This window comes from Trematomus bernacchii, unplaced genomic scaffold (assembly GCF_902827165.1).
Source record: "Trematomus bernacchii unplaced genomic scaffold, fTreBer1.1, whole genome shotgun sequence".
NCBI classification, from domain to species: Eukaryota; Metazoa; Chordata; class Actinopteri; order Perciformes; family Nototheniidae; genus Trematomus; species Trematomus bernacchii.
This window is the reverse complement of record NW_022988098.1, coordinates 611,320-633,827: the sequence shown is the minus strand read 5'-3', so window position 1 is coordinate 633,827 and position 22,508 is coordinate 611,320. Positions and strand designations below refer to the sequence as shown.

The 22,508-nt window shown below is 40.2% G+C and overlaps 1 protein-coding gene across 30 annotated transcripts in view; it reads right to left on the bottom strand.

The window, feature by feature from the left end:
* cast (calpastatin) overlaps nucleotides 1-22,508 on the bottom strand; it is a 44,040-nt gene that overhangs the window by 1,046 nt on the left and 20,486 nt on the right. For 4 of the 30 annotated variants that reach the window (XM_034121574.1, XM_034121569.1, XM_034121572.1 and 1 more), the window contains 35 exons: nucleotides 18,321-18,389; nucleotides 16,489-16,617; nucleotides 16,108-16,206; nucleotides 15,034-15,132; nucleotides 14,390-14,515; nucleotides 14,002-14,046; nucleotides 13,829-13,918; nucleotides 13,632-13,712; nucleotides 12,147-12,185; nucleotides 11,307-11,393; nucleotides 10,858-10,980; nucleotides 10,683-10,769; nucleotides 10,466-10,570; nucleotides 10,193-10,309; nucleotides 10,000-10,077; nucleotides 9,792-9,884; nucleotides 8,208-8,309; nucleotides 7,985-8,089; nucleotides 7,738-7,854; nucleotides 7,540-7,617; nucleotides 6,507-6,587; nucleotides 6,041-6,112; nucleotides 5,144-5,260; nucleotides 4,929-4,997; nucleotides 4,654-4,758; nucleotides 3,894-4,010; nucleotides 3,614-3,727; nucleotides 3,383-3,490; nucleotides 3,169-3,291; nucleotides 2,977-3,057; nucleotides 1,464-1,502; nucleotides 1,152-1,292; nucleotides 638-724; nucleotides 431-460; nucleotides 58-161 (listed from right to left, as the gene is read on the bottom strand). In XM_034121574.1, coding sequence (XP_033977465.1) covers nucleotides 66-161; nucleotides 431-460; nucleotides 638-724; nucleotides 1,152-1,292; nucleotides 1,464-1,502; nucleotides 2,977-3,057; nucleotides 3,169-3,291; nucleotides 3,383-3,490; nucleotides 3,614-3,727; nucleotides 3,894-4,010; nucleotides 4,654-4,758; nucleotides 4,929-4,997; nucleotides 5,144-5,260; nucleotides 6,041-6,112; nucleotides 6,507-6,587; nucleotides 7,540-7,617; nucleotides 7,738-7,854; nucleotides 7,985-8,089; nucleotides 8,208-8,309; nucleotides 9,792-9,884; nucleotides 10,000-10,077; nucleotides 10,193-10,309; nucleotides 10,466-10,570; nucleotides 10,683-10,769; nucleotides 10,858-10,980; nucleotides 11,307-11,393; nucleotides 12,147-12,185; nucleotides 13,632-13,712; nucleotides 13,829-13,918; nucleotides 14,002-14,046; nucleotides 14,390-14,515; nucleotides 15,034-15,132; nucleotides 16,108-16,206; nucleotides 16,489-16,617; nucleotides 18,321-18,389 — 3,249 coding nt within the window. In that variant the 3' untranslated portion in view covers nucleotides 58-65. Of the gene's footprint in view, nucleotides 1-57; nucleotides 162-430; nucleotides 461-637; nucleotides 725-1,151; nucleotides 1,293-1,463; nucleotides 1,503-2,976; nucleotides 3,058-3,168; nucleotides 3,292-3,382; nucleotides 3,491-3,613; nucleotides 3,728-3,893; nucleotides 4,011-4,653; nucleotides 4,759-4,928; nucleotides 4,998-5,143; nucleotides 5,261-6,040; nucleotides 6,113-6,506; nucleotides 6,588-7,539; nucleotides 7,618-7,737; nucleotides 7,855-7,984; nucleotides 8,090-8,207; nucleotides 8,310-9,791; nucleotides 9,885-9,999; nucleotides 10,078-10,192; nucleotides 10,310-10,465; nucleotides 10,571-10,682; nucleotides 10,770-10,857; nucleotides 10,981-11,306; nucleotides 11,394-12,146; nucleotides 12,186-13,631; nucleotides 13,713-13,828; nucleotides 13,919-14,001; nucleotides 14,047-14,389; nucleotides 14,516-15,033; nucleotides 15,133-15,680; nucleotides 15,685-16,107; nucleotides 16,207-16,488; nucleotides 16,618-18,320; nucleotides 18,390-22,508 lie in introns of all 30 variants that reach the window. The other 26 variants (XM_034121586.1, XM_034121580.1, XM_034121584.1 and 23 more) reach the window with 14 other exon arrangements.

Sequence of the window (22,508 nt, the reverse complement as noted above, 5' to 3'; positions counted from 1 at the left end):
GCACTATCCTCATATTTTATCAGGTGAAATCGTGCATAAGATGAGAACAATCCTTACCCAGTGGTCTAGCTCCTGCCTCCCTTCCTTGTAGATTTGGGCATGACGTCAGAGCTTGGCTGTGCTGGGAGCTGGTCAGAGTGAGGCTCCTCTGCATGGTGCTTCTGAAATATAAGATTGACGTTTTACAACAAAATATAGAAAGGAAGAGAAGACGCAGAGCCGTTGCATGCAGATTTCACAACATGATTTGAGGAATTCACATCGGCTAAAGAGACAGGAGAGTACATCACATGCAGATTTTCGCAGGAATCCACCGATAGAGATTTTTTGTTTTTTCATTTGGTTCAATTACACGTTCACAGAATCGTTTGTACATTATCATGCAAATCGAACGTCATTGTTTTCTTCATGCAGCCGGCAGTTTGCTTACTTTGGACTTTGACTTTGACTTGCTCTTGCCCTGTAACAAAGTTGACACCTTGGTTAGGCCCAACACTCCTCGAGCTCCATGAGGAGGAGACCACTGATACGTTTTAATGCTATGACCGACAGAGGGCGCCATGTCACAGTGAAATCTAAAAGTGCCCAACGTCAGTGCTTATAAAATGCCATTAGTCAAAAGCAGATCTTATTTTACCTTTGGTTTGTCTGACTTAGGTATGAACTCTGGGGCGTCTGGGAGCAGGGTGCTGGACAGGGAGTCCAGGACAGCGCCAGCCATTGGCTAGGAAAGAATGATAAATAAGGAAAATGATAAACAAACACAACAAACCAAACTACTAATACAGTTGTTTAAGATTGCTGCATAAATTAAAATCCAGCTAGCCATCTTCAATTGCTAATTTCATTCTGGAACAACTATTGCATACACTATTCCCTACATTGCTTGATATTATGAATGTTTCACTTTTTTTGATAATCCTTTATACACTTTGGAAATATTATCTTTGTAACATGTCAAAAAAGCACATTTAATTAAATTTAATTGATCAAGTTTGTATCCAAAAACAGCAGAAAATGCAAAAAGTCTGGTGCAGTACTGAAATATGACAGCACACCACATTGTACTTTAACAGCAAACATTAAGATTTCCAGAGAAGGAGGAACTATAAATGCAAATACTATAAATAACAGTGTATTTCCCGTGCTACCTTCAGGGGCTCTGAGTCCAGCACAGGAGGTTCCAGCTTTGTTGTGGCAGCGCCTGAAGCGACGGGTGCTACAGGTAGAGAGGCAGCAGCAGAGAAGTCACTGGACAGCAGGTCCAACGCTGTCTTATCATCCATAGACTTCTGCAGAGAGACAGGAAGTGCATGTGGTTATACACAGTGAACTTTACACCATTTAACAGTGCTCGATTGTCTACTGTCATATTCTGTGTGTGTGTATGTGTGTGTATGTGTATGTGTATGTGTATGTGTATGTGTATGTGTATGTGTGTGTGTGTGTGTGTGCATTCCTACCCCCTTAGGTTTTGGTTTTGCAGGTACTTTTCCAATATCCTTTAAAACAACATTGGTAAACATTAGACTAATAGTAATATTACTACAAGCTGTAAAAATCATATATCATACATATCACAGTAGATATTCAAATAACCCAACAAACCCACATAGTTCTGTTTTAAAGCTTAAAGTGGACCTATCATGCTATATTTGAATAATATAGTGTAGGACCATACCTATATAAGGCATATTTATACTTTTTTTTTTTCAAAATACCAAACAGATCATGCATTTTAGCCATGCCTCATTTCGCTCAATTTGACATTTTTTAGCTCTGTTTTTGCAAGGGCTGATTCAGTGAGAACAGCACCATCTACAGGCCTGGCATATGTACTACAGCGTCTCCAGCACTTTCGAACGGCAATGGCCGTGGCTGTCTCCTCCTGATTGGTGGAGTTGGCCCAATAGCCGTAGCGCCACTGTCCTGACGTCAGGACAGTGTTCAAATCTGGATCAGTTTTTATCAGATCCGTTGCAGCCCCTTTTTTAGAGATTTGGGTATGGAGGAAAATAGAGAGGGTTGTGTTTTCTGACACTTGGTGAGTTCCCTGGAACACCGGGGACACATATTCATGTATAAAAGACGTACAAAAGTGCATTTTGCATGATAGGTCCCCTTTAAGGTAGTTAAGGTAGGGACAATGTGTCTTCTTTATTACATCCTCTATTTTATAACTAAATAATATGTCACTGTTGTTTCAGCATGAACTTTAAAACAAGAATATAGAAATGATCATATTTCTAAAACATGCACTAATACTTTGAATTATGCTCCAGCAGCTGCTTACCTAAACCTAAATTGTTAATCAACCAGGCTGATGGGCTCTACTAAGTGGAAAAGTCCGACATTTAAATTAGATTTAGTCTCTGGGATACACATGTCTGTTGAAAATGTAATGGCAAACAATCATACAGGTCTTTAGATATTTCAGTCTGGATGAAACACTCAACACTTGGCTAAAAAAAAATGAAGCCTTTGTTAAGGCGAGCAAGTTAGCAACATAAATATGCTACAGGAAGATGGACACCTATAGAATTCCTCAGAGGCCAATATGAAACAAATTCTGGTGACTTTTTCTAATGTTTATGGCTTTAAAGAAAATCCAAGTTAGCTTATTTGACTAATTCCATTTGTTAAAACAAGTAGACAAGTTATGGCCTGTCATAGAAAAGTTATTTTGTGTCTGAATTATTGTCAGTGTTTGTTACTGTAGTACCAATTCTGACCACAAGAGGCTGAAGGGCAACATTACCCATGTTCTAAAATAGTAAAAATACATAGTTTTCTTACAAGTTAGGTTTTCATTTCTCCATGCATTTTAAACACATATTGTGTGAGAGCCAGTCACTAACTTTCAAACCAAGAACTTCCAGGCTTTGATAGTTGATCAATATACACAAGTTTCCCTACTGGCCTCTCAAGGCTTCCGTACACAACAGAAACAAAGGGAGATATAAGACTGTTTTTTACCCCAGTGGGTCGATACTCTGGTGGCAACGTGTCGTCTCTCTCCCCCATCTTAATCAGCCTTTCTTCTTTCAGCTTCTCTTCCTGCAAAAACAAATTAAAATACAGATTACAATCAGAACAGCTGAAGTGACTGGCCGACAAATAACAAATCATTCTCTCTCATGTTGGCTGTGCTCTTGAAGGCATTATTACATTGACGAGGTCTTTGGTAGGAACTGGGGCGGGCATAGGGACGGGTGTGATGTCCTTCAAGGTGTCTGACAGAGCATCCAGGGCCTCCAGGGCCTCCAGGGCATTGTCTGCTCCTGCGGCCAGCTGAGGGCACAAACAAAAAGATTCTGATCATGTTACTGCAGGGATTAGGGGAGTCCAAAAAAGGCTTGAGATGTACTCGTGCTGTGTTTACATCTGCGGCAGATTCTGTGGGAGCACATGCAGAGGACTTCACCGTTGAAGCAGCCGAGGAGGAAACAAATTCTTCCGCCAAGGCGTCCAGAGCAAAGTCTGCAGAGGGCTGAAGGAGTGACCAAATATAGGGTGTTTAATTTCTATAGGACTTTTCAAATGCATAGAGGTATCCTTGCATCACATTGTATTCTTTAGAGCTACATTAACCAGTGCTGGATCCAGTGTGTACCTGTGCAGGGGGGGCTGAGGGGGTGATGACAGGAGCCTGGACCACAGGAGCGGATGAGGAGAACGCAAAGTCTCCAGATAAAAAGTCCAGAGCATCACCAGTGTTGATGGAGGGCTGCAGGACGAGGGGAAAATGTAGGAAAAATATGATTAAAGTATGATATTGGGAGATAGATATAAGTTGAAATAAGGGTGAGATGTCTGATTTATCAATACTAACAAGGTAAAGAGTGTTAACCTATCATTTAAGAAAATATATTGCAGATGTTCATTTTTCTCACCTCAGGTTTAGGAGCAGGCCGTTTTTTGCATTCCTCCTCATTGAACCTGTATTCTGGAGGAATGGAGTCATCCCTCTCTCCTACAAACACACCCTTCTCCTTCTTGTGTTTGTCCTCCTGTGAAAACAAGTTAAAGAAAAAATTGGGGTCATTATTTACTACCAGGGCACACACTCAATCCAGTCTGCCCATCTAAACAAAGAATTAAAAAACATGTATTTATACAGGGAATTGAGCCAGTATGGTCCAAAGTAGGCAAGTTACAGTATGTGATTTGCACAAGAACGATTATAATTGGAGTTAGGTGACCAAACATTTTTACTAAATTAAATGTTTTGATTTCCTGTGGATAATTATTTAATTTATATGTTATTTTGTTTGTAACTGCACTGCAGACAGAGTGCAGATCTACCTGGACATACAGAGACAATAGCAGACAATAGCAGTGTTTATAATATTCAACACATTTTAGCAATTGTGGGTCTATTTTTTAATCTATCAGTAATCGGCCACCCTGCTCTCAATATAAGATAAGATAAGATAAGATAAGATGGTACTTTATTGATCCCAATTTGGGAAATTGTTTTGGAAATATTGGCATCGAACTTTCAAAAAACATACATCTGTTGACCCCTACTATATCTACCATTGATTATGTAACACATGATAAGGCAACACAATCTTGTGGATTAGGTGAAGCAAAAACCACAGTTTGAGTTTTTCTAATGGGAGTGATTGTGTGTCTGTGAGTGTCCCATACCGAGATGATGTCCTCAGGTCTGAGTTTGGGGAGTTCAGGTTTAGGGAGGTCTTTTGGCAGCGTGTCACTGAGAGCACCGAGAGCATCCAGAGAGAAGGAGTCACCCTGAGGAGACAAGGAGAAGAAGAATATAATGAAACCGTCTTAGAAAAATTGTGAGATAAGTAAAAGAAGATATACAATGCAAGATAAGGTGGTCCAATGCACAATTTATTTTACTTTGTCTGCAGTTTAGACGCATATAAAAAAATGCATAGTAGTAATAGAAGCAATACCTTATCAGTCTTGGGTTTTGGCTGGATGACGTCAACTTTGTTAGGGCGCTCCAGAGGACAAACCGTTCTCTACAGGAACACAGGGACATACTTTAGGACATGTAGGTGAAGCCGTGGGGGGACAGAAAACCCAAGGACTGGCACAAAGAGCCCGCAATACAAAATCATTTCAATTTGTCATATAAACACACACACAAACACAGCAATAGCTTTACCTCTGGTGTCTTTTTCTTGGTTGCAGGAGGGGCAGGTGCCTGAACTCCAGAAGCTTTGGTTGTAGACACAAAGTCTTCAGAAAGCATATCCAGAGCTGACAAGTCCTCTACTTTGGTCTGAAAAATAAAGACCACAGCTTTCAGCAACGACAAAGCAAACATATTGATGAGATTGGTATCATTCTTTTTGTATGACTTTTTACCACAAAATGCTACAAACCCTACAGTTTCTGTATGACAGGATCGATGAATAAAAGTGGAGGGCCCTCACACCCAATGTGTGCTCATGTGTCTGCACGAGGAGCGATGACATCAAACTTTAAATGAATGGCTATCAGTAGATGTATCTGTTTTCATATTACGCCATCATCAATTTAAAAATTGAAATATGTCCAGTTTGATCAGTAACGTCATTATCAGCCTGATCTGTTCTTTGTGTTAATAAGCAATTGGGAGAATGCTGACATGCATTATAAACATCATGTTAACGTTGTTAAGGTGTGCATGTTAGCATGCTGATGTTAGCATTTAGCTCAAAGAGCCACTGTGCCGAATTACAGTCTCACAGAGCTGGGAGCATGACTGTAGCTAATCTACATGCTGCTCTACTGGTAGTTTTTTGATGATGTCCAAATGCTTGGACATCCAGTTCATGACATGAACTTTTATCCTTAATGGATAAAACGTATAAATATGAAAAAGTGATTTGGCCAGTCAAAAGCCTGGCTGAACTGTGGTCGCCCAGTTGACTTGCTGAGGACACACCGCATCAAAAGAAAGTACGTTGGCTTTCTAAAACAACCAACACTGACAGCAGTTGAAAAGAAAACGTGATAATGTATTTTTGTACAACTCATAATTTGTTCTGCCTGTCAGAGTAACAGATCCACACTGTACCTGTACAGGAAGAGCAGGAGCCATGACAGCAGGTGGAGGTCCCTGACACACAACCAAAGTGTGCTCAAGTTTCTACACCAGAGATGACATGAAACGTCATATTAATGGATTTCAGTAGCTGTATTTGTTGTTATTTTACATAATCATCGGGTCAAATTTCTAATTTGTCCAAATCTTTGGTTTGTCACTGACTTTTTATATCATCATCAGTCTCAGCTGTGCTTTGTGCATAAGCAAATATGAGAATGCAAACATAAAAATGAACTAGGTCTGTGGATATGCCAAAAAGGCATAAACATCATCATGTCGAGGGATGTTAGCAATGAGCTCTGAGAGACAGTGTTCAAAGCTACAGCCTCACTGAATCGCTAGTATGACTGTAGACTCTTTGAAGGGATAACAGATTATTTTAATTTTTTTTAATTTTCATAAATGTATGTCCGCTGATAAGTGTTTCACACTGTACCACTGCAGGAACAGGAGTGTGGACAGGAGCCATGACAGCAGGTGGAGGTCCGAGACACACAGGCAGTTTGTAATCAATTGGCTATACCAGAAAACAGAGATGACATCAAGCCTCATATTAATGGTTTTCTGTTGCTATATTCATTGTCTTTTTACAGATTCATCAGGTCAAAATTGCAATTTGTCCAAATCTTGGTCTGTGATTAAATATGGATATCATTATCAGTCTCAGCTGTACTTTGTGATGATAAGCAAATGGTAGAATGCTGACATGCTAAACTAGGACAGTTGATATGCCCAGGAGGCATTATACAGTAAACATCATGTTAGCGTTGTGAGTATGTTAACATGGCAAAGTTAGCATTTAGCTCTGAGAGCCAGTGTTCCAAAATATAGCCTCTCTCTCCGAGTACTAAAGTGACCATACAGTCGCTAGTATGACTGTAAACTCTTATTTTATATGTGAAAAGAAAATGTATTCTGTTTTCATTTTTTGCCTAACAATAACAGATCCAAAGTGCACCTTTACAGGAAAAGGAACAGGGGTGTCGAGAGGAGCCTTGACAGCAGGTGGAGGTCTCTCACACATAACCAAAGTGGGCTCAAGTTTCTACACCAGACAACACGGATGACATTAGACTTTATATCAACTGTAGCTGTGTATGTTTGCTTCTTAAGCTGGTAATCATCCGGTCAAAATGTCAAAATGCCCAATTCTTTGGTTTATGACTGAATAGGGAATATCATTTTGGTAGAATGCTTACATGTCTGTGTTGTCACGGTGAGCATGTTTGCATGCAAATGTTAGCATTTAGCCGCAAGACCCACTGTTCCAAACTACAGTTTCACAAAGCCGCAAGCAGGACAGCAGACTTATTTGAGTGTCACAAATCTGCATGCTGCTTTATTGCTTAGGTCATATACTGTAGCCACAGGTGAAACTGCAGTGGCCGAAAGAGTTGACAGTTGACGAGATAATATGTCATATTCTTATATTAGTGTCTGCTCTTAACAGTAACATATCCACACTGTACCTGTGTAGGAGGAGCTGATGAGGAATCCGTGAAGCCTCCAGACAAAAAGTCCAGAGCATCAGCAGTACCCATGGTGGGCTGCATGTGGAGGGGAGGAGGGAAACAAAGGAAGGAAAGACAAAATATGTATTAACATATACTGTCATCACATTACGGTGAAACTATAAGAGCTGTAAACCACATTTGACTCAGTCTCACCTCAGGTTTAGGAACAGGCAGCTTTTTGTGTTCCTCCTTATTAAACCTGTATTCTGGAGCAATGGAGCCTTCCCTCTCTCCTACAAATACACCCTTCTCCTTCTTGTGTTTGCCCTCCTAAAAAAAAAAGTTGAGATAATAATACCCGTTGAGTCTTTCTGTGAGAAACTGACACAAATGCTACCGATATGCCAACAGCAGAAGGTGTCCTCAAGGCTGCGAGCTCTGTGAGTGTTTGTGCTCCTACCGAGACGATGTCCTCAGGTCTGAGTTCGGGAAGTTCAGGTTTTGGCATGTCCGCTGGCAGCGTGTCACTGAGAGCGCTGAAAGCATCCAGAGAGAAGGAGTCACCCTGAGGAAAAAACAGAGATTGTGCTTTATTGATCTCTCATACATAATTAAAATATCAAAGCAAAAGGTCTCACAAAAGATGGATTTTAATTAAAGGGGAACATTTCTTTTTCTCTCACCTGACCACTCTTGAGCTTGTCCTTTCCGGCAGCGGTTTTCTCTACTTCGGCTTTCTTACCAGCAGGAGGACCGCGACACACGGCAAAATTGGACTCCACTTTCTACACCAGACAAAAAGGGGTGAAATCAAACTTTGTATTAATTTATTGGTTTATTACACAAAGATATCTGGGGTCAAATGTGTTCCGGCAGTGGGTGTGGCCTACATCGACAGTTAACTCAAACATTAACCCAAAAAACGTTCTAAACCTGTGTGTTTTTGGCAATGCTAACACCATGACTCTATGGATGTGTGGTGAACCCCTGACGTTTTCTTGTTGTGCAAGCAGCAGGTCAAAGGTTTACCTGATCCTGACAAATATCTCAATATCAACTGGATTGCACAACATTCTGTAAAAAATCCCAAATAATCTCTTGATTTTTCTATTTAGGACATCAGAAGTTCATTATCATTTATATTTCCTCAAATACTTGTTTAATGATCAAAAACAAAATATCATCAACCTCAACTGTACATTTTCATTAAAACCTTGCAAATGAATACATTTCGGATTTGAACGGATAAGTAGCACTATGTAAGCTTGAGAGTGTTTAGAAGTGTATTAAATATTAAAGTTTTAGAGAAAATGCATGTGTTTGTGAAGTAATGAGCATTCAACTGACTAAATGATACCTCTAAAGTGCACAAGTAGTTAGAGAGTTTGGAAATAGATGTTTAGATATTTTTGCTGTTGTTAGACGCAGCCCCCATATATTATTTATGTTATATCCATCAAACCTTAAAGGCTTGCGAGAAAATATTTGTCTTCATTAATTCAAGGTATCACAGGTTGAGTAATTGGCTTCCAACGGCCATTTTGTGGGTGAATTATTACGGAATAGTTATACCTGCATGATAACAGCATTTTAGCGTTTTTATTGTGAGCATGATTATAGGAGCCGCATTTAAGTTTATTTTGTTTTGATTTATTTGGAACCTTTTATTAATGCATTTTTCTGTTTCAGTGAGTGGTGCGCTTTGCTCAGGTGAAGGGGGCGGGGCTAACGCTTTAAATTGGAGGTGCAGGTGTGTGACGGCAGGGCAGCAGGCAGCAGCAATACCGTCATTGACACGCAGACGCAACCTTAGGCTTAGAGAAGACGGATTATTAGGATCTGCTGTTTAAGTTTACGTTACATACTGTTTTCCTATTTTGTTTTATGTTTGCTGGAAATAAATGTTGAAAAGCAACCGAAACGTCCAGTGGATTTTTGACTGCGAGTCTGACACTGCTTCCCAGCCCCAAGCTCTACATGTGGCCAAGAACAAGAACTTTTGAGGTATCAAGTGACAGGACAAACTTTTGGGATTTTGGCCACTACAATGATGTTATCTCCAAGAGCCACTGGGCCAGAGTACACAAAGCTGTTTTTTGCAAATCTGAATGCTGCCTTATTGCTTCTAGTTTCTGTTTGCATGGGGATCACTTTGATACTTTCAAAAAAGTACAAATGAGCCAAAGTCTGAGTCATAACAATCATCTTTTTGATGAACGAAGATGATCAACATTACACTGGATCAGAGATATGTGAGTGTGCTGTACCGTGGCAGTTGCAGCCTCCAGAGAGAAATCATCAGGGATTTTCTCCTGCATGAATTTGTTAGCAGGAGGACACACAGCCACAACAGGGGCTTTCTGCAACAACCAACAAAGACCACATTAAAGAGATAATGTAAGATACTGTATTCCTGCAATATTTGTACACTACTTTACTCAAAACATATGCATGTGTGAGATATCCACACTGTACCTGTGCAGGAGGAGCTGATGAGGAGTCCATGAAGTCTCCAGACAAAAAGTCCAGAGCATCAGCAGTACCCAAGGCGGGCTGTGGGTGAAGGGGACAGTGCAAAAATATATTGTAAATAAATATTCTGCGTTCACTGTATTTATATCACATTTATACTTTAAAGGCCTCAACATCAACATCTTCCCACTCTTACCTCAGGTTTTAGAGCAGGCACTTTTTTGAGTTCCTCCTTATTAAACCTGTATTCTGGAGCAATCGAGTCATCCCTCTCTCCTACAAACACACCCTTCTCCTTCTTGTGTTTGTCCTCCTGTAAAAGTAAAAATGAGAAAAAAGGGCATTGTTGTGTTGTCTGTGTTTAAGTAATTGCATCTGGGTGGAGATACTATTGTGTCTTGACTGTACTGTTTATTAGAGAGTCAGAGATAATATGAGGACGAGGCGGTGTTGCTGCTTGTGCTCCTACCGAGATGATGTCCTCAGGTCTGAGTTCAGGGAGATCAGGTTTTGGTAAGTCTTCTGGAAGCGTGTCAACGAGAGCGCTGAGAGCATCTAGAGACATAGAGTCACCCTGGGGAGAGAGACAGAGAGGAAAGTTATTAATCTACTCAAATGTCCCTTTACTACAGAAGAAGACAGGGACATGGTTTCAAACGATCCACATTAACTCCTGTTAATCTCACCCCATCAGTCTTGGGCTTGGTGTCCACTTTCTTGGTTTTTTTATCAGCAGGAGGAGCTTTGCATGAAGACACAGGAGGAGCTGCTTTCTATAAAATCCAACAAAGACAACATTGAAGAACAACAACCTTTCTGACCGGTCAAGAAGAAAGAAAAGGAGGTGTGAACATGCTGTACCGTGGCAGTAGCGGCAGGAAGGCAAGACTCCAGGGAGAAATCATTCTCCATCTTGGCTTTTTTATCAGCTGGAGGAGGACATACAGACACAGTAGGAACTGTTGCAGACATTTCAGTCATTACCTGCAACAGAGACACAGCATTAGACAATAGAAGTCTTTGTTCTTTCAAACAGAGACTTCAAAGTTAATTTGACAGGATGTGGCGCAAAGTTAGCAGGACCAGCAGATGAGGCTGACGCTGTCAATAAAGTCCTTTTGATGCATATTTCAATAAGAAAAGAGCAATTTGTTAGACTGCCTAAAAAGCACAAAGTCTTCAATTGATACTGTCCACAGCAGACATGGCAAACTGGGAATTTTAGTTACAGACTTTTGCCATTTAGGCAACGAGGTGTAAAGGTGGAGAATGGACTAGCAGCTGAGTGCTACGTGTTTAAAGACTCTGACCTCTTGCTTCTTGGGTGCAGCTGGAGCGGCTGGAGACGTAAATCCAAATGAAAGAGAGTCCAGGGCCTCATCCGTGCTCAGTGGTTTCTAAAATGGATACAGCTGGTTACAGACAATGCAAATAACAACACAATACCGGCAAGATTCTTTAAAATAGTGGAATAGCTCCAAATGATATTCTATCACAGCCACATGATCCTCCACTAGAGGGCATGCCTCGCCAAGTCAAATGCAAACAAAAGAGCAAAATAATAAAAACCAGACCAACAGAGTGTTTAGGAAAAGTACGGACACACCCTTTGCATTCCATGGAGACTAAATAATGAAAAACCCACTTGTGACACATACAACTGTTTCAATTTAGCATCAAATATGATAAACATTTAAACTAAAAACACAAAACTCACATTGGAGGAAAGTATCTTGCTGAGAACTGATCATGAAACACACAGCTAAAGAAGCCTCTGGCAATATGAGATGCGAAGTGGGAGTACGCTGTGAAGACTGGGTGTGTTGATGGTGTGTAAATAGTAACCTCCATATGGGCGGATATCAAAGTGTGTGACAGATGTATCAGTTTGTGAGCTGTCGTGCGTGTTTGGGTTTGGTCGGACAAGAATCAACGAGCTTGAATAGAGAAGGTGGGTCTGAGCTGTTTGCTGAGACAACACCCGCCATTCAATGCAACATTCCCCACTCTAGAGGAACCAGGAGATCGTACAGTGGAAACAGAGCTTCCTGAATGTGTGTGCAACGTAAGTGTATACTCACTGTAACAAAATGTGCGTAATATAGGACGTTGTGACTCCACTAAATATGAGTTAGAAAAGATTCACTTACAGGAACATCCTTTGGCTTGTAATCTGCAGGAACTGGAGGCTAGAAGAAAAACAGAATTAATATTAGATTGGAAGATTAAAATGTAAATTCTGACATAACTCCGGGAGTCAATATTTACTGACTTAAAGGTTTAGTTCTCCAAACAAAAAAATCCTCCGAAATGATCAAATGGTCCTCAGATTGTTTTGATTTTATGTGCTCAGTATTAACCTGAGTAGTATTAACTCACCCTAACCCTAAATTCTGGCCTCGAGGGCTGAATATCATTTAAATTTAAAATACAATACGTTTGCCAATATGTTACATGACTTTCGTTGGCTAGATAAAATAAGGTAAAATAAATCAAATGTATTTAAAAGGTATAATATTATGTTTATTTCGAGGTTCAAACTTGTATTTTGGGTTTCTACTTGAACATATCAACATGCTATAATAATCAAAAAGCTCATTATTTTCCTTTTACCGTCCATATTATTATAGCTGTATTCACCCTCTGTTAGGGAATAATTTGCTTAGGTATTCAACCTTTGACACAGCTCATCATTTTCTCTCTTCACTGTCTCCTTTCCCATGGCATAGGTCTACGGCCTTGGGTATTGCTGCTCTCTCTCTTAAGGAGGGGCAGCTGGGGAGCATTGTTGTTGCCAGCTTATGACCGAGCACAAGCTGACATGAGATAGTTTATTGTTCAGGGACATCTAGAAGCCCTTCTTTTTAGGAACGTAGGTTCCCTGGCGCACATTCTTTTCTATGGACGAGAGCTCTAGTTAGATTCAGGGTCCATATTTGTTTAGTCTATCTATTGAAGAATGTTGATTATTACACTCCGAACTAGTTAAAACCTGGAGCTACAGAAGAGTTCTTCAGAATTGATTGTGGCATCTCAACCGTGTGGTCAAACCGTGGCCCGTGACATGTCTTGTGAATTCTCCGGCCTAAGCTCCAAATAAACCGTCAGTGTTTGCCATCAAAGCTCCAGCTCTCCTCGTGTCTCTCTGAGTCCTGACTCCAATTACTTCAGAAGTTTCCCCGACACCCTCTGCCTGAAACGCTCAGTTTTAGCGCCCATCTCTTTAAGACTCCATCCAATAAAATCCCAATATGCTCTGATGTGTTGATGGGGGAAATTGCAAAGATATTTCTCAAACTGTAGATGAGATACTCAGAGGGAAGCCTGGAACTTTTTCATTTTAGAATGAGTAAACTAGATTATGAAACAGACTTTTGATACCATCTCTGATTTCTTGATAGTTTTTTGAAAGTGCATAATGCATATTTCGTAACCAAAAATGTACACTATTTGACCCTTATCATCTCTGCCCAATTCAATCAAGGGGATTTGAGTTCTGTTTGGCTGCTTGCAGCATTGTCTCCATTACTCTAGATAATCAGTACGTCAATGAGGTCTGTCAATGGGACAACAAAAACACTCCACAAGCTCATTAGTAAACCAGAAGACGTGATGAAGAGGATGGGACAACTGACCATATCATCAAATCTGTAGCCTGGAGGCAGCGTGCTGTCTTTTTCTCCGCATTTCTGACCCGTCTCGGAGATGATGTTATGCTGTGACACATGCAACACAGTTACTCAAAGCAGAGCCATGCAGCAGCTCCGTGTTATCATATACCTGCTCAGATTATATACACACACACACACACACACACAGACATGAGCTATACCTCCACGACCTCTGGCCCCGTGTATACAGGCACGACGGGTGCAGGACCAACTGATGGCAGTATGTTGGCCAGGGCATCGAATGGATCAACCTGCACATGCAACACAATTCAGCACACTGCAGCAAGCACCATGCTTTTCAAATCAACCTCATACTGCGTCCGTAAGTATCTACCTCTTTGGCTCCTTTAGCTGCTGCCGGAGGAATCTCCGCCTGCACCTGCAGCGAAGATTGAGAATCAGTACACAGATTGAAACAAAATGAAGCACGCAACACACAGACGTTGTTAGCTTAATGGAGACTCAACTGCAGGAGTAAGTTGTTGCAAATTGATTAAATCGCAGCAGATGAAACGTCACTTTTCCTCATGATAATATAGTCCAGAAAGAAAAGAAATCCCAAAGTTTGACACCAATGAAAAGTCTCACAAGGCTGTGAAGTCTATTCAGTCAGACCACCATGAAAATATTGAATACAACATATCCACTAATATTGTACTGACAGAAAATACACCAACTAAAACTCAGATAGCTTCCACCAAAGTTTATCCAGGATTGTTTACCTTAATTTCTGTCACTTCTTTCTTCCCCTGCACAGACACATTTCCAGCCGTTGCAGTTGGCTTTGATGGTCTAGCCGTATCAACTTTAGGCACCTCGGCCTTGACTGTTGTGGTAGCAGTTGCACTCTAAAATACAATACATTTCAATCTATTATAAGCCAAGTACATGTGATGTAAAACTATAGATCGACTGTATATGGACAAAGTTGAATATATCCCCAAAGAAACAAATAAAACAGAGGACAGCGATGGACTGTCTCCAGCAGAAGTCCTTCAGCATTTTGATGAGAGACATTAGTTCAGAAGTTTCAACAGGAGTTGTGCAATGAAGTAGAGCGAGAGGACAAGACAACAAACTGTGTTCGTTCGGTGTTGCAAGTGGGCAAGATGTGCAATATTATAACAAGTGCAGGCATTGCACTGCAGAAGGAATGAACAAAAGTCCTTTTTGGATGGTAAACTCGGAAGTAGAAAAAGAAAGAAACTCCAAAAGTGAGTAATATCCAAAGCAAGAGTGTTCCCAGGCAAAGACAGGAACAAAAACCTGATAAGATCGCCCACAGAGAAGATGTTGCAGAAGGAAAGCTTTGAAAGTAAACCTCCAGGGAGTCAGGTTACAGAGTCTGAGGAGCAGTGGAGTCTACCTTAGCTGAGCCTTTGGGAGACTCTTTAGGTTTGGTCACTGCAGTGAGGCCAGCGGCAGGAGAGGGAACCGTAGCTTTGACTTGGGAGACGGCAGCAGTCTACAAACATGTCGCCAAATGATTACTCAAAAACACAAGGATGACAGTTTCACAGCACTAATAAATATAAATCCTGTAACATATTTACAAGAAATATGGAAGACATGTTAGTGGAAACAGAGCAGGAGAAATGCACATTGATCTCTGGTCAGAGTAGTCCAACTAGAGCAAGGTTGCTGAGACTAATCTGACCATTGATCAATGTTATTGGTTAAATTATTGTGCTTTTTCATGGTTTAGACTATATAAAATAAACACATATTTTACAGCACTGCTGACCTTTTTCTAAACTCCGAAAATCACTCATTTAATATCAGAAATGTGAGAGGCAGCTGCTTAGTTTTGTATTTATATTGAAGCCCTGAGAGGCACCAAAAATAATTCGATAATAATCGGATTTCTGATGGATCTATAGGATTTCTTCTCCTGTATTTAATTTTTAAGAAAAGAGGAAAAGTAGGGATGCACTTTAGCCTATTGTGGCCAAAATGAGTATTACAACACCAAACACACAATGATCCCAAAAAAAGGAAAAGAAGGACATTTACCAGTCTAAAGTTGTTTTCACAGACAAAGAAATAAAGAGTGAAAATCCCTGCAAAACGTTTCTCACCTTTTCTGAAGTCATAAACACAAGAGAGAAAATTGATCACTAGATTTGTTTTCTATGTCCCTTATGGGGATCCCTTGCAACAATCGTAACAATAAGCAATCATGGGTTTCTTGAGAATCATGTGGATTTACAGAGGCTGGATTTAAGCAGCTGACACATTGTGTATGTCGAAGTTTCCCACATGGCTTGACCAACAACCAAGTGTGTTTACAAGATATTACAATCTGAAACCAATCAAACTATTAAGCTTGATACACTTTTATATATACCTGCATGCTACCCAATTGGTAGCAAATATATCAGTCAAATGATCAGCAGTAATATAAATAAAGAATAAAGCACAGATCAGAGGACACCATTACCTTAGGCATCTCTTTAGGAGCAGCCCTCGCCCCAGCTGATGTCATGTCAACAAAGGTAGACCCAGCGGACGACATGTCAATAACAGTACCTGCCATAGTCTACAAACCAAGGAGCACAGGTTTAAAAGAAAGTCATGGGAGAGTTATTCAGTCATTCCCAAGCATGATGATATGAGAGCTCATGAATGTGAGACAGCAAGTGTTTAGCCTCAGAACGGTCAAGATGTGAGAGTTACCGCAAACAGAGAGGAGGTAAACAATGTTTCACAAAGATGAAAAGAAGATGAAGCCAGTGAAGTGTAGAGGGAGGGTTCTTGTTATGTGACACCAAACAGCCAAAAAAAAACTCCACTTTTATTTAGGCATCCAGGGCCTGTCTACCTCTGCTTTGGCTTTTCCTGCGGTCCCAACTGAAGCACTTCCTCCCGCCGTCACGCCACTACGAGTGGCTCCACCTGTTGCTGTGGTAACCCCAGGCTTTGAAGCCATGGCGGATCCTGACGCTGCCTTCTGCAAAGCACGACGCATGGGAAATCATCTATTTTTATCACAGCTTAATGGATGCTTGCCTTGCCAATGCATGCTTGTTTGTTGCACTTACTATAACTGGTAAAAAGGGACAATCCACTGATTTTACACACAAAGTTATTTTACTAATACTACTTCTGTAAAGAAAGGTTGTTAATGTTTTCTGTGGCTCCAAAGGCAGCTGATTAATTATTAATAATACTGATGACATCGCCAAAACGTATTCAGGAGTATCTCTGGTTGGGCTTGTACACAACACTAATGATGTGTTACATAATTGGATGTTTTCCAGGCAGGGAGCATCAAGTTAATCTATGCTATCAGTTGCATTGTGGGAAATGTAGGATCTGGTGATATTGTATATATACAGCAGTCGGACAAACTACTGGCAATGGTCATTTGATCAGTTTCCTCTGACATGGGCTTATAATCATATACTACACGGACCCCCAGATGAACCTATAAGGACAACTTTAAAACAGAATATATCTTAGTTAGCATTAGCAACATGAAGTTAGGAGACAAACCCAGAAATGTAACTGAATACTGGAGACTAAAGTCAGGATATCTTTGCCTCTCTTGTCTTTATGGAAGTGCAACATTCAAACACTGAAGTGCCACTTTAAGTTGCACCCTACATAGTGGCTGTCTCCACTGTATGCAAATACACTGCACCACTACTTCACTCTGCCACTGATACATGAGCAGCTGAACCCCACTGTGGCAGAGCAGAGGTATGGAGGGGACACAGAGGTCAGCTGCTAACGAGAGTCATTTCAAGCTAAAGGTTGATCCCCGAGTAATACAAACTACTCTATAAATAACTTGGTTAAACACATGCCATTGTCTCACAATGTTCTAAATACTGCAACAGCTACTTTATTTCCACTTTCAAACTACAAATATCCCACCAAAGCCTTTCTCTAAAGCCAGTTCCCAAAATAGACGATGTCAAAGTGTTGGAGGCCGAGTGAAAACTCTTCAGGCCGGCCCTGCTGATTTGTCATGTCCAAACTGTCTGGCATTAAGGAAGTTAAAGATTAGCCAAAGGACTCAGTGAAAGCCCTGTGTTTTACAGCTGTACTGTAGTAATACAAGTATAATTTCTTTACAGTCACAATTCCTGAGTACCTCATTAACATACTTTGAATCAGTTTATTAGCCCACTTCCATAAAGTGAGTCTCATAACTAAATGTGTTTTAATTTATCATCTTAAATGGCAAATTTTGCACATGCATACTTAAGAAAAATGTCTGCCTTTTGAACTCAAACATTAAGGTATATCTATCCTATTCAAGCCAACATTTAGTAACTAAAATAACATGTGAAAATGACTAACAGCTACACATTGAACACAAAGCAACACTCACTTTGATCCATTGTTTAGGAGCAGCATTAATGGGCGTTACCTGTCTTTGGCTTGAATAGAAGGAAAAGGAAAGTGTTTCTTGCTGGCTACTGTATTGCTTTTAGGGCACAGCTTTATTCCTCCACTCTATTTAAAACTAGTAAAAACATGAAGCTGGAACCGGAAAAGGAACTAACAATTAGTTACATTTTCCAGATAATGAGCAGGTCAGAGCTCGGTCCATCTGCTGATTGAACAGAGGAAGTTTACATTTCTCAAAGGAGAATAAGCGGCGCGAGAAGAGGTTAAAGGGCGTTAGAGAGGAATGTGTGATACCTCGAACTGTGCAGGCTTCCCAGTGGAGACCTGAGCGACCGGTTTGGGTGTGGCCCGGCTAGGCTGCGACTAGAGAGAGAAAGAGACAAACAGAGAGCCAGAGATAAGTTATGCAAAATCTGACAAGAAGAATCCATCATAATCATTTCAAGACTCACACAGAGCAACATCTCAGTTTCACAACTACAAATATTTATGGTGAAACAAAACATTCCATGCTATTCATTTCTGAATAGAGGAGGAAAACAAGCGTGTCAACACAGCTTCACACTGTGTCTTTTAAGAGAAGGATGGATAAACACAGGAACAGTGACATGATGGAGGTAAAGATATACATCCATAGAGGTGGTTGATTGTATCGCTGTATTCCTGAAGGGTGTTGATGTTGTTTGACGGCAGAAAGCAAAGAGGCCGAGTATTATTGTTTTCTGCAGGTCACCATAGTAACAAGGACAAATCATTCAGGAATCACCGTCGCCCTTCAGCTGACGTCACATCATGTGAAGTTAACGCACAGATAATTCACATCAGTCTTTAAAGAGACCAATCATGGTTGTACATGTGTCACAAAAATGATGTAATGGTGTCAGTGGACCCTAGATTTCCTCTTGATAAGATTTGAGTTTCTGTGGACAATGCTATTTTCTGTACAGGTACAAAGGTTATCATATTAAAGATACATTTTGTCTACTGATAATTTACCTAGTCATGTAATCGCTGCCACAAACAGTATTTGAACTCAGGTGATACACATATAAAGGAAATCAGGAAATATTTAATTTTTTTAAATGCTACACAAAAGATGTATTAGATGTCACTTTTCCAAATGTCAAATTTTCCCAAGAGCCATTCTTCTGTAATGTTGTTAAAGTTCACATACGGTTTACAAAACATGTATTCTTGGACGTGTTCTGTAAGCTTTCTTATTTTTAAGGAAATCACAATATGGTATAACTCCATTTACTTCTAGCCACAAATTAAATTAGAGACAAGTGGAAACAGATTAAGTGTCCATGTAATTGACAATATCCTGGTATCATTTACTTTCCACCCTACTTTGGCAGACAGCATTTCCTTTTATATTTAGCATGTGTTACTACACAAAACAATACAAAACCAAAGCATTTAGGACCAGGGTCTACCCTTTTATTTTATATGTATTATCTGAAGATCTCAACAGCAATCAATGAAAACACACTCAATGATGTTATTATCTTTATACTGTAATGTGAACAATAAGAGCACATTATGTTCTCTTTTAATAATAATAACACTGAATAAATTAAAGTTATTCAACAAAAATACAGATAAATGACAAGATAAATCCTAAACACACTACTCCAAACGTACTCTGCTTGGAGGATTAAGTGAAAGAAATGCATTTTTTGTTGTACACTCACAAAAAGTGTACTAAGTAAACTCCTTTTTAAAGGCAGCAGTGCGTGCAGTTCAGTATTTTCTCCAGGTGGAGCCCAGTGTGCCTCAGAACCCAGCCCAGTCCTTTCAGGTGGTGGGAATAAAGCACAAAGAGCCTCCGCCCTACTGACACCAGGACACAAATACAGCAGTAAATCATACATCCAACCCAACACAATGATGGTGTTGAATCCAACCCAGCCAGTTAGAGGACATTGCTCTGCTTTTCCTTTTGTCCACCAATCTTAGTTCACAGATTAGTTTTTACATCAGTTTGCATGCTTATTGTATATTTCAAACTATTCTTGAGAGGTGCTACAGAGACAAGAAACTATGTCAAGCAACTATCATTATCCTCTGTTTACACACCTGTAAGCCTGTGAGTGAGAACACCTGTCAAGCCAGCTGTATATTCCAGTAAGCTTCACAAATACAGAATGACTACAGTGAGTGAACAAGAACCACAGAGGGAGAAGAATTGCACCACCCTGAACCATCTGTAATCTGGGACCTCTGATATGATTGCGGCTCAATGATTGCCTCACACACTGGTGTTACATTTCACAAAAATAAGGTCACTACCCAGCTAAGTGTATGAATCACATAATGTGTTGACTCTAGCTTTGCCTCAACTACAGGCCAGCTGTGAGGGTTATTGTTTCTTTCAAAACTATATTCTGTATAAGGAAGGATTTGTTTGTGTGTAAACCTGATTCATTCATTTGGAGAAGAAGTGTGAAGACAATTTGAATAAAGCAAATAAAAAAGGCTGTTTCAAGAGAGCATACGGAGGAAGTGGCACAAAGGAGGAAGTGAGGTCACAAGCAGCCAGGGTATCCCCCTGCCAGGGGAAGTCATGTTGCTCCTGCCACTGCAGAAAATGTTGATTGTTTTAAACTCAAATAACTTGAATAACTGAAAGAAAAAGGAAGCATAATTGTCCTGCATGCTTGGTGGTAAAGTGCATAATTTGTCCCATGTGATTTGCAGGTTGACCTTGCAAATAAAACAGAAACTAATATTTATATCATACAATTATTATGACAATAATATTGTTTGGTTATGTTTTGAATTGTGCCAGAGTTTGTGTGGTCCCAGGTAATGCTCAAATGTTGATAGCAGTGTTGAAATACCTGGAATAGAGTAAAATAATAATAATAATAATAGATGTATTTAGTTAGCGCTTTTAAAGGTGCTCAAAGTCGCTTTACAGAGATAGTGAAAATAAATACCAAAGAGTATCAATACCCAAATATTTATTTTGTCAACACCTCACATTGAATATATAAACAGTTATATATAAAAAGCTTTTTGTTGTTTGAAGCAATAATGCAACATTTGAGTAAATGTGACTGTTTTTGCCTTAGCTTAGGTTAGCTTAGCCTAGCTTAGCCTAGCTTAGCTAAGCATAAAGACTGGAAACAAGGGATAATGGTTGGCCTGGATAAACCCCTCCTTGGATACAGCTTAATTAAAGACGCGCTTAAAAAGGTAATTTTATTTGATGAAAGGGATCTAGGTCACCGCAGTGCGTCACCTTCTCGTCTAAACATGATGTTAACATGATGTTTCAATGGAAATAAGCACATCACTCTTCAGTGAGCGAATGACTGACATCATCACTGTGCTCTATACTTTACAGTGGCACACCGAAAGCTCTCAAAGTTTCTATCCAAAATACATTTTTAACCCGCAAAAAACTATGTTTATGTAAATCTCAGGAAGTTGCTCAAAAAGCTTTGTGACTAATTTGCCTTTCTGTCATATGAGAGCAGTCCACACACAGAGTGGAAAACCAAAGCCATAGCAGCATGTGTTTACTTGCTGATCATGAGGTAATGTGGCTGCATCTTTTGCTCTTTGACCCCTTTAACACATTCAATATGGTATGCTCACTCTGTAAAGGTCAGCATAAATGCATAAATTAGCATCCCTACACATTTGCATTACCATCAGTGAAGAGATCAATGTTTCAAACCATGGCACTAGTCACCCATCGACCCTGCCTTCACTCTGTGAGACTGATGCAGTTTAACAAAGACAGGTTAGGCAGCACAAACAGCGAACCACCCAGATACTTTTCCAAAAGGCAAACAAAAAGGCTGCACATTTCATTCATGGGCCATTAAAGGAAACAATGCATTGTAAATGAGACAGGAGGGGCAGCGTGTTCACAAGATGACTCCGGCCCCGCTCACACGGGACCGTTTGCGTTTATGCACAGTATGCGTATTCAAAAAAGTGTTCCGTTCACATGCATTTGTTTCATTTAACGTGTCTGTTCAAACGAGACCGCTGGAAACGCTGTAGTACATATGCCGGGACTGTAAGTGGCGCTGTAACTTCCGCCACAAAATACACCAAAAGCAGTGAAGAAGACTCCGCAGCAGCCCCGCAGCAATGTTGCCATGGCTACCCTTCTGTTTACGCCCCGCCGTGGATTTAGCAACATGTAGTTTATGTAATTCTCCATGTCCACTTGTTGCTGATGGTTGTGGTAGAGGAGCTGTATATTTTTGCACTAATATCTGTAGCATGGTCAGTAGCAGTAGCACTAGCAGTAGCTACAGACAGGAGGAGGAGCATGTCTCCGTGGAGAGGACTCGCTCAGAGAGATATTCTCTACAAACACCGGGTGAGATCCTCCTTTGTCAATATAATGGATCAATGCATGAAATCTGACTGTTTATTTTGTTTAAGGAGTATATTGGGCGTTAACAATTCTGGTTTGCCTTTTATAATATTATTTCATTCAAGAACCCCTTGTGCGTT